The 11,953-nt window shown below is 39.1% G+C and overlaps 1 protein-coding gene across 3 annotated transcripts in view; it reads right to left on the bottom strand.

Moving 5' to 3' along the window:
- OPCML (opioid binding protein/cell adhesion molecule like) overlaps positions 1-11,953 on the bottom strand; it is a 748,742-nt gene that overhangs the window by 15,950 nt on the left and 720,839 nt on the right. The window contains exons 4-7 of one of the 3 annotated variants that reach the window (XM_044666154.1): positions 9,141-9,278; positions 8,492-8,612; positions 4,806-4,957; positions 3,821-3,847 (exon numbers count right to left, since the gene is read on the bottom strand). In XM_044666154.1, the coding sequence (XP_044522089.1) occupies positions 3,821-3,847; positions 4,806-4,957; positions 8,492-8,612; positions 9,141-9,278 (438 nt within the window). The remainder of the gene's footprint in view (positions 1-3,820; positions 3,848-4,805; positions 4,958-8,491; positions 8,613-9,140; positions 9,279-11,953) is intronic. The other 2 variants (XM_044666155.1, XM_044666156.1) reach the window with 2 other exon arrangements.

Raw genomic sequence — 11,953 nt, 5'->3', positions numbered from 1 at the left:
TCTCTCTCTCTCTCTCTCTCTCTCTCTCTCTCTCTCTCTCTCTCTCTCTCTCTCTCTGAAGTTCACAGACCTCAAGATAAAGATTGCTGTTCTAATTGAAGCTATATTATATTAAGATAGCAGAGAGAAGGCAGGTAAGTCTTTGGTGGCTTTCTTGTCTAACAGGCAAGGCGCTGGTCTCCTTTGGGAGTAAGGCAAGAGGAGGGTTGGCAATGAGGGAGATTGGTCTTCAGAAAGTCTGAACCAATGAGATTTGGTTTGGAGAGATGCCCAGACCAATGACTATGGTGGGTATGGAGAGAGTGACCATAGTGAGACAAAATCAAGGAGCCTCCCTCCTCTTCCCTATCATTGTTTCTATGGGCAGCAGAAGTAAACACTGCAGTCATGGCTGCTCTGGGCAGCCTAACATTGCCTGAGGAAAACCCCAGATGCCCACTTGTACCAAAGCACACCATTTTCATTTGTAATTACAGCATTCCTATGAATTACCCCTATTCCTGACACTTAATTCTTTAATGCAACTAATTTATGTCGCTCCAATTTCACAGATAAAATGTGAGAAATCTGTTTTCCTCACTGCAGCATCTCCTCCTGCTTCCCAGCTTTGTTTGCTTTTCCCTACGCTTTGCTCCTGCCAGCTCAAGTAATCCCAGCATTTATATGCCTCATTAGGCTCATCGTGCTCTCCACAGTGCCTGATGTAATCAAGTCAAGAAGCCTTCCTCTTTGGCCCTCGCTGGGCAGAGTTATAAGGCCTTCTTCTCCAAGACAGAGATGGCAAATGAGCCTGCTCTGTTGATGGGAAAAGGGAAGAGGGGTGGCTTCACTGTGACGTAGACCCTTGGTCATCCAACTGAAGCAGATGGACATAATCTAGGCTAGCCAGACCAGTCCCTTGCTGCAGGATGGCTGGACAGGATGCCAGGATGCCAGGATATTGGGTGGGAATTTGAATCACCTATTTTACATAATAAAATACAACTACCTTCTGAAATATGGTTTGCCCTGACCATCTTGGCAATTGACATCATATTGTAAATGAAGGGCTATGGATTTGGAGAGTCAGTTACCTTGCGTTTTCCATGCCTTTTATCTTAAAATCATACAACTCTAGAAATCCTAAGAGAGAGAGGAGATATTCCTCTGGGATGTGGATTCAGGGTAAGAAATAATAGGGTAGATGTACAGCTAAGGGAAAACCACATCTCCCTTAACTTCAGTTTCCTGATCTGTAAAATGGCTTAATAAGGCTTTTAGGCTAGAAGTCAATGGGTTGGACAACTAGAATTTGGTACAATAAGGGAAAAAGAGAGATTTTGGAAAGATACTACTGAAGAATAAATCTTCTGGTCAGAATCAATCACTTTCCCATTGCCATCATCTATCCCTACCTTTGTTGTTTTTGGTCTAGACATTTCTTAAAACCCACACTTTTCAAACTATCACTTTCATAATGACCTGATTTCTCCATCCTACCACTTTTAAACTCATCAAAGAACACACTTGGAAATGACAGCAATGAAAGTATTAATGGGAAGTCAAATACCATGTATTTATTTAGTGATAACTTTTTCCAGGTGCTTTCACAGGATATTTTATTCATCCGTACCATTTAAGAAGTAGGACATTTACTCTTATTCGCATTCTCCAAACTGGAAAATGGAGGCTTAGAGAATATGATCAAATTGATACTTGAAATATTCATGATGCTTTTCAGCTACAAAGACTTGACACTCATTGTATAATTTGATCCTCACAACATTCTCTCCTGCAATACTGCCTCCACCCTGATACAGCTTCCCTTCTCACACTTAGCCTATTGCAATAGCTTGCTGATTGGTATGCCTGCCACAAGTCTCTCCTTACTGCTGTCCATCCTTTACTCAGCTAACAAAGTGATCTTTCTAAAATACAGATCTGATATGTCACCTTCTTTCTTGAAAAAATTCCAGGGGCTCCCTATCATCAGCTGGAGCAAGTATAAAATCCTGTCTTTGGTATTCAACGTCCTGCATAACTGCCTCCCCCCAATCTTTTTGTTTTCTTAAACTTGTACTCTTCCAAACCTTTTCACTTTTCTTCTACCTCATACCTGCCTCATATCGATCTACTCCTGCTATCCTATGACATTGCCCTTCTTTAAAACTAACCCTTACCTTCTGCCTTAGAATCAATACCAAGTTGGGATTCAAAGGCAGAAGAGAGGCAAGGGCTAGCCCACTAGGATTAAGTGACTTGCCCAGGGTTACATAGATAAGAAATATCTGAGTTCACATTTGAATCCAGGACCTTTGGTCTCCAGGCCTGATTCTCTATCCACTGAGTCACCTAGCTGCCCCAATACTGCTCTTTTTGATGTCTGTTAAACAAGAAACATCATCTCTAAATTCTGGGAATACATTTACTTGCTCTCTTCCATGCTTGAAATACTTTCCTTCCTCATCTCCACCTCCTCGATTCCCAGGCTTACTTCAAGCCTCAGCTAAAATCTCACTTTCTACAAGAAAATTTTCAGGATCTCCCTTAATTCTAGTGCCTTCCTTGTATAGATTAATTCCAATTTATTCCATATATAGTTGGTTAATGACTCATTATAAGTAGTACAAGCATTAATATTTCTATCTTGCTTATTCTGCTTCTTAAAATATTAAATGATTTGCCCATGAACAACCAACTAAGAAGTAGGAGAAATAAAATTGGAACACAGGTCTTTTCAATTTCTATCCAGTGTTCTTCCATTAAGTAAGATGTTATTTTTTTCTATTGTTTACCCTTATCTTTTGTCTTATGATTGATGATTCTTAGAATACCAAGTATTGATTCTGAGGCATAAGAGTGATAAGAATTAGGCAATTGGGTTAAGTGACTTGCCAAGAGTCATAAAATTAGGAAATATTTGAGGCGAGGCAGATTTGATCCCAGGTCTTCCTTACTCCAGGCCTCCAGGCACTCTATTATGCTACCTATCTATCACTCTTTAAGTAACTTTTTGGAAAGTATCTCATAGCCAGACTATGGCTACAAACCAGGTTTCCTGACTACAGACCTGTTCTGTTTCTATTTGACCAGGATTCCTGGTAGTGGCAAAAATAGGATGAAACAAGTGATGGCAGGATCAAAGGGTGGTTATGCATGATTGGTGAAGGTGGATGAGCCTTGGCTGACCATGTATATGGCTGTCCTGAGAGAGGTGATGGTTGCAACTACGGTTCTCACTCTGGACAACTCAGATTTCACCACCTCTTACACTAGGTGGTGGTATTAGTTTCTAGCTGTGAATCTAGAGTTCCACGATGTATAGTACTACTCTGCCCTGCTTCTCTTCTGTGCTGGAGCTCCCGTGCCTATTGGAAGAAATCTAATCCTGAATGTAGGCCAATTCCAACTGAGCTTCTACTTTGAAATGGCTGCTTTTTCATAATAAAGCTTTGAGCATCTCTTTGTCTCCAAGGAGAAGCTACTCTAGATTCAATGCACTCTCTTTGCAGGTCGACACAAGGCATTCATCTACTTTGGGCTCCCATTTGTTTCCCCTTGATGTTGTCTCATACACAAATAAGAGGGTGGTCATATCACCGAACAGATGACCCACTTGAAATTTATTTTTGCAAGGCAAGTGATAATAAGATCTCTGGCCAAGTCACTGCATTTTAAGTGGCTGTTACCTTGCCCTACAATCTGAGATCCTTGAAGTCTATCCCTTAGAGAGAGATCAGTTAGGGGGTTGGAGCAGGCAAGGGAGCCTCTGATGTAGGCTTAGGTTCAAAAGCATCAGCATAAAGGCAGGCAGACGAAGAAAGGAACATGCTGTACCCACCTGCCATTGCTGATGATGGGCTTATTTCTAAGACACACACAGCACAATGTACACACAATGCAGAGAGGAAACAAAAGACAAGATCACAAATTTGAGATGGTTGATGGACAAAGTTTAGCTAATGTCAATGCTGAAAGCTTGTTCAGGGGTCCAAGGTGAGCATGGGAAGTTGATGTCCTCTTCGCTCTATGCACCAGATGCTCCCCTCTTACCAAACCTCAGCAGATAAACAAACAAACAAATAAAATCTATATGGCATACATATATTCCCCACACTGGGGCCTACGGTACATGAAATGAGAAGCTGAGAGGACGTTGTCACAAAGGGATGGGCATGATATGTTTGGGGAAGTAGGGACAGCTGTGAAAGGTTTCAGAGTTTTTCATGGCTTGAGGGCACACAACCCTATACTTTAGAGAATGCCCCTTTGGGGGAATAATTAGGTATTTAAAGTGGGGGATGAAATAATCCTCCAGTTTCTGCTCCGTTTTTTTCCCAATGGGTTGAGAATAAAAATGATGGCAGAAAGTTGGCTTAAAAATTGGAAACAAGACTTACTAGAAGCACTGAATATTGTGACCAAAGAGACCTTGGGAATTTGTCTTACCCATCTCCCGACCTCTAGATGGTACTGCATTTGTACTCTCAATCATAATAACTGTCTACATGTCAGCAAGTCAGACACCATTGAGGCTGGCTTAATTTCTTTTCTCCTGTGACAATCAGAGGAATGTTAACGGCAACCTGGTGCGTGCCCTGTAGTAAGAGTAGTTTTACCCAGAATCCACCATCCAAAGGGATCAGGGAACCCTATTCATCTTATTAGCATCAGTGTATCCTATAGCAGAGAAAGGGAAGAATTTTTCATTCTCACACTCTGAAGGTCACACGTCATGCAGAGTATACCTCCCTCTCTCTTTCTCTCAGGACCTCCAGATTTAAAACTAAGCCCACTAGAGATATAGACTTATTTTCTGAACTCACCATACAATGTGATGCTGGCATTTGTAATCCCAAGCTTGTTTGTTGCCACACAAGTGTAGTTCCCATAATCCTTTTCTGAAACATTGAAGAAAGTCAGTGTGGACATGCGGCCTTTATTCTCGATTCTTACTCCATCCAGGCCAGTGGCTAACCTGAAATGAGAGAGAAACATTATCTATCTGGTTCTTTAAGAAGTCAGGTAGAAAGAGGCTCTATACCACCTTTCAAATACTCACATGGCAACTCAAGGACTTCCTCCTATAGAAAACTCCCTTATTCCTCATCTCCATCTCCCTAATTCTCATCATCCTCATTACCACCATCATAAGTAAGAAGGAAATCTGGTCAAAAGTAAGTTTGAATCTAGGATCAGAAATCAATAACTGGAAGTATTTTCAGAGGCTCCTTAGTAATCCCTTCCATCCAGTTGCCAGGGACATCAAAAAACGGTTTGCCTGATCTATGCCTACCTCTCTAAGCAGTCATTCCATTGTGCTGCAGGTAGCCTTCTGGCCACCTTAAGGTCTGTAGGGCTTGCCTTGCACTTGCCTGGACATTCTCTAAGGTCTCTCCTCCCCTAATCCCTTTCCAGACAGACACAGTTGTCTAAAAACTGGGACAACTCTACCCAAGGCAAAATATCTATGCATAATAATAACCTACCTGAGCTCATCCTTCATTGATTAGCATATGTTTTCTCCTATCATATCTACTCTCTCTCAGTGATTCTAAACACTCACTTGTCATTGTTGGAATCTTGTTCCTCCCATCCTTATTTCCATTCCCCTCAACCTAACCCACTCCCCAACATCTATTTCTTTTTTTTTTTAAACCTTACACCTTACCTTCTGTCTTGTATTGACTCCAAGGCAGAAGAGTGGTAAGGGTAGGCAATGGGGGTCAAGTGACTTGCCCAGGGTCACACAGTTAGGGCCACCATCTATTTCTAACACTATCCAACCCTTCCACTCTGCTGTCTGCAATGCCTGTTCCATAGATAACAAACTGATTTTGAATCTTAAACCTTTTCCTTTCTCAATTCCTCTTCTTGCACTCACTGAGATCCGGCTCCCTCTTGATGGAAGTTTTCCTGACTAATTTTCCCAGTATTGGTACTCCTTTCTCCACTGGTACTTCCAAAACATTCTCTCTGCCACCATCATTCAGTAATCTTTCTTCTTTTGAGATTCATTCAATCCATATTTATCACCCAATAAACATTCTGGTGATTATTTTCTACAGGCTCCAGGACTTTCTCCTTCCTTTCTGAATAAGTTCTATGCCTAGATCTAAGTTTTCCACTCTTTCCCAACTCTGTTCATACTAAGGAAATTCAACATACATATTGATACTGCCTCTGAAAACTACAACTTTCCAATTTCTCAATTTACTATTTCCTATAATCCCCTCCTCCATCTCTTCATAGCTATATATCAGAGATATATGTATACCCTCAATCTTGCGATCAGCACCTACTAATGTTACATATCTTAAATTACTTTAATAATTAATTGTCTGTTGACAATCTACTTTTCTCTATGCCTTACAACTCCAGTCCTTCCTCTTCATCCTCACTGAAATTTCTAACTTTTTTATCCCTCAATTCATTCCCTGCTCATCACTTTTATCCTGGCTATACTTTCCTTCTTTCCCCATCTTGACCTCTTGGAGAAATAGTTCAATTTAATGTCCTCTTCTTCTAAGTCTCTTGCCTCTTTATCCTGTCAAAGATCTTCCCTTGGATTAGTCCCACCATTTTCTGCATTCATACTCACAAGTGTTGGCTAAAAAAGCTGGGGATATTCATGAAACCTGTTGACCAGACCCTATTATATATCTGTTTTGTAATCACAAATGGACCCTCACTGTGGCAAGGCAGATCTTGTACAACTTGCCAAACCAATTCAGTCTTCCATTCACCATACATTTTTTCCTCATTAAACCTCCCCAGATTCTCTCTATCCCCAACCTTCAGCTGAAAACTTTGCCTCATATTTCACCAAAAAAATTGAAGCCATTTGTAGAAAATTATTTTCCCTTATTCATCTCAAATCGCCAAAAGGTCTTCTCCTACTTCAAAGCCATTTGAATTCTTTCTTCATTTCACATGAAGAGGTGCCTCTTTTCCTTACCAAGGAAAGCCTCTTCATCAGATCGCCTCTATCATCCCTACTTCTTCTCACTCACTCTTCCATTGATCTTTTCTACTGGTTGATTTCCTTCATCCTCAAATATGCAAACAATTCCCCTGTCTTCAAAAAAAACTTATTTTATTCATCCTTTCCTGATAGCTATTCACATCTCTCTTTTATTTCATTCCTTAATTCCTTGAGAATTATAATCAATCCTTTCATTTGCCTTCATTTCATTTTCTTCTTCTGTCTTTAAAATCTGGCTTCTAATCTCATCTGATCTTTCCAAAGTCAAAAATAATCTCTTCATTGACAAAACTAATATCTTTTCCTCAGTCGGCATCATTTTAAACTCTTCTCTGCCTCCTTTGGAACTGTTAATTACTCTGTTCTCCTTGATACTGCCTTCTCTCCAGGTTTTGGGAATAGTTCTCTCCCCTGATTCGTCTTTCACTGTCTGACCAGTCATTTTCTGTCTCATTTAGTGGATCTTCATCCAGGACACAATGCTAGCTGTGCATAATGCCTGGACTATTGTAATAACTTGATGGTTGGTTGATCTCCCTGCTTTAAGTCTCTCCCCTCTACAATCCATTCTTCACTCAGCTGTCAAATTTTTCTTCCTAAAGGATCAATTCTGCCCATGTTACACACCACCTCCCCCCATTCAATCAACTTCAATTTCTCTCTATTACCTTCAAGATGAAATATAAATCCTCTCTTTGGTTTATAAAGCTCTTCATCACCTGGACTCTTTCTACTTTTCCAGTCTTTTCACACCTTATTCCCTCCAATATACTCTGTGATCTAGTGACACTGGACTCCTTGATTTTTCTCATACATGACACTCTTTCTCTAGACTGAGAATTTTCATTGGCTATCTCTGATGTGTGGAACTCTTTCTCCTTATCTCTCCACCCTAGTTACTCTGACCTTTAAATCTTGGCTAAAATCCAAGAAACTTTTCCTAATCTTCCTTAATATCCATACCATCCTTTGGAGACTACCTCCAATTTAACCTATGTTTATCTTGTTAATCCATAGTATTTTCACTTTTAGACTGTAAAATCCTTGAGAAGAGGCACTGTTTTGTTTTTCTTTGATGGCTTTCTTTTTCTTTGTTTTTTTTTTCATCCTCAGGAAACAGTGTCTGACACACTAAAGGCATTTAATAAAAAGCAAGATGACTGACTAACTGAAAACCAAGTAGACTAAATGACTTGTCCAGGGTCACAAAGCTAAATGTCAGAGATATAATTAAATCCCAGGGCCTAAGGCATTCCTTCCTTAAAGGTAGGGATATTTGTACAGAGTAAGAGATTTTAAATAAACTCCTCTAAAATGGACTGTGAAACAACTATCTTAGCAAATCAGTTCAGCAACTTCTTTCCAGTCTGACAAGAAGATGCATTTGTGGGAAATGTTAGCATCAAAAGCATTTTTTGCTTTCTTTCTGATTACCCCCACTGGTAAACAAAAAGACTTGCACTCAAAAGAGATGTGTTGATCTATCAGCTCAACTTCAACGTAGCCCCATATCTTATTTATGGGTACCTGGTTTCTTCCTTGAACCACTGGAATTCAGCCAGTGGGACAGCAGAAGCTTCACATTTGAGGATGCCTTTCTGACCCAGTGAAACCCCAGTGTTCTTGGCATTTGAGATATAGGGTGGATCTGCAAAGTAAACACAATTAGATCATAAAGAAATTGGTGAGGAAGTACTTCCTTGATGCCAGTGAGTTTTCTTGCATCTAGCATCCCAAAGAATAATTTCCCAATTATAGGTATTACATTTACTCTGATTCCTATTTTATGAATTCTTCCCAAATCTATGCAGCTTCTATAAGGTGTGTATAGAATAGAACTCTGTATCCACAGGTGCAAAACAACCCAAATGAAGGCTCAGTAGGAATTAAAAATTATAAAATTACATTTGATTTCAAGAGAAAAGTGCAAACAGAGCTGAATATTGGAGTATGCCTCTTGATAGGGTATTAGACTTAAGATACTTCCCTGGGTCATTCAGCAAATTGGATAGAATGAGACCCTCTCTTTTCTTATTTTTTTCCCCATTTTTTCGGTCCATTTCACATATGCACACACACATATGCACATTCTCTCTCTCTCTCTCTCTCTCTCTCTCTCTCTCTCTCTCTCTCTCTCTCTCTCTCTCCTAAAAGCAAGCCCCAAATGACAACTCACAGTTTACGGTGATTTTTACTTTTCGCACATCTGGGGCAGCAACGTCATTCAAGGCGCTGCATTCATACTCCCCAGACTGGTCCCGTGTGATACCAGAGATCTCCAGATACTCATCCTCACTCACGAAGCCTTGACCTTCTAGAAAGAAAAAACAAATGGGTAAACAGTCTACTAATTGGGGGCAGAAAAAGCAAGAATAATCAATCAAAAAGTATCTATTAAATACTACTATACTCCAGGCACTGTGCCAAGAGTTGAAGGATACAAAGACAAGAGCAAACAGTCTCTGCTCTTAAGAAGATTACATTCTAAGTGAGAGAAAATATATACATATATAGATTCCTGAAAGGCCAATAAAAATTAAATAGCAGGTAATCATGTTGAAAATGAAGTACTAAATGAGTGGGGGTTAAGGGAGATTGGAACAGGAAAGACCCTGTGCAGAGGTAGGAAGAGACTGAAAAAAACCCAAAAAAACAGGTTTCCATCAGGCAGAGCCATGGAGATTGAGCATTCCAGGCATAGTGAACAGCTAGGGAAGAGGCACAGAGCTGAGTGATAGTGAGACTTCTGTGAGGAACATCAGATAGGCCAAGGCTAGACCACAGAGAGGATCAGGGACATAGTGGGAAAAGGAACAGGAGGTTGTTAGAAAATAAAACAAAATTTTATAGATTCTGAAACCATCAGAGAAGATATAATAATGGATAATGTAAGATGTAATAATGGATGTCCTATACATGTGATTCATGCACTTTTTGAAAATATCTATACCCATTAATGTTTGAAACCCATATTGGAATAAATTTATTCACAAAAATACTGACTCCTGAGTTTTTTTTCACTAAGTAGAAAATCTTCTTAGAAACAGAGGACAGTGATGACTATATAATACTAAGCAAAGACTTGAATGGATGAATGAAAGAATCAAATTGAGCATTACAATATAAATTAAAAGTTTTCTTTTCTTTTTCAAGATATCTTATTTTCCAAATTACATGTGATAACAATTTTCCATATAACATTTTCTGAAGTTATAAGATCCAAACTGTCTCCCTCCCTCCATTCCTTCTTCTTTCATGGAGATGATAAGCAATTTGATCTGGGCTATACATCTATTATCATGCAAAACATGCTTCCATATTGTTCACTGTTGTAAGAGATTTCTCATATGAAACCAAAACCCCCAAATAAAAAGACAAATAAAGCAAAGTGAAAAATAGTACACTATGTACTGCATTCCAGCTCCAGCAGTTCTTAATCTGGAGGTGGACAGCATTCTTTGTCATTAGTCCTTCAGAATTGTCTTGGATTATTGTATTTTTGAGTGTAGCAAAATCTTTCACAGTTGATCATAGTACAATATTATGGTTACTGGTTCTGAATGAAAAAAGTTTTAATAGTAAACTATACAGGGCAGCAAGGTGGCTCAGTAGATAAAGGTCCAGGCCTGGACCTGTATTAAGCAAAGACTTAAATGAATGGATGAATGAAAGGCTCAAAATTGAGCATTACAATATAAATTAAAAGTTTTCTTTTCTTTTTCAAGACATGGGAAGTCCAAGATTCAAATCAGGGTTCATATACTTCCTAGCTTTTTGATCCTGGGCTAGTCATTTAACACCCATTGCCTAACCCTTACCACTCTTCTGTGAAGAGAACCAATAGTATATATTTTAAGATGAAAGGTAAGGGTTAAAAAAATAGTAAGCTGCACATGATGAGGCAGGAAATGGATAATGAATTCTGAGTTCTGGAACAATATACAACAACCCTCCACACCCTCAGAATAATCCTATGGATTCCAAAGATCTGAGGCTTCAATTGGTTGTATTACTTCTGGAGGTTTGCAAGATTTCCAAAAGCCATTCATTATTAGAAGCTCTAAAGATCCCAAACTATCATCTCTTCCCATCTTTTATACTTCCTTTATAAAATTCTAGACTAGGGGAACACAGGGACTAACTTGCTGCCTAGTCTGTCGCCAAATAAAAATTAGTAAAAGAAAAAGTTTCCAAAAGGAAACCAAAGATTTAATATTTCCTCCAGGTCTGCTGCTTGTTTTCTTTGATGTCCTGGACACATGGTTTGGTATATGTTCATATGAACAGTGCCAACAAGATTTTTTCATATACTTGGGAAAACTTCTTCTGAACATGTAATTGTTTATAGAGCCAAGATTAGAGTCTATCTTCGGATGAATATGAGATGAGTAATGTCACATGGCATGGCTGGAGATAATCTTTCTCCTCCTCCTCATTATAGCTAGCATTTACACAAACCCTTTAAAGTTTGCAATGGACTTTACAAATATAATCTCATTTTATCCTCATAGTAACCTTGGGAGGTATTATCTCACTTTTACAGATTAGGAAATGAAGACAGACATGCTTTGGTTTCTTTGATTTGCCCTTAAATTAAGACATGACAAGTAGTTAGTCCAGTGATGGCAAACCTATGACACGCGTGTCAGACATGTGTAGCCATTTTCGATGACACACAGCTACATGCGGCTGCATTTAGAGAAGTGTGGGGCTGCATGCCGAGGATGAAACATTTGCTGTAGTGTAGTGGAGACACTCTGTGCACTATAGACGACAATTCTACCTATATTAATTTACCTATTTTGGTTTATTAAATACAGTTATATATTACGATTATACATTTTTTGTTATTTAAATTATAAATATCGTGAAATTATGGTGTTTTTTTCTTGAAGTGACACACCACCCGAGTTATGCTCATTTTTTTGGTGAATTTTGACACACCAAGCTCAAAAGGTTGCCCATTACTGTTAGTCTATACAGTCTTCT

This window comes from Gracilinanus agilis, chromosome 3, assembly GCF_016433145.1.
Source record: "Gracilinanus agilis isolate LMUSP501 chromosome 3, AgileGrace, whole genome shotgun sequence".
NCBI classification, from domain to species: domain Eukaryota; kingdom Metazoa; phylum Chordata; class Mammalia; order Didelphimorphia; family Didelphidae; genus Gracilinanus; species Gracilinanus agilis.
This window is presented reverse-complemented; position numbering and strand designations above follow the sequence as displayed.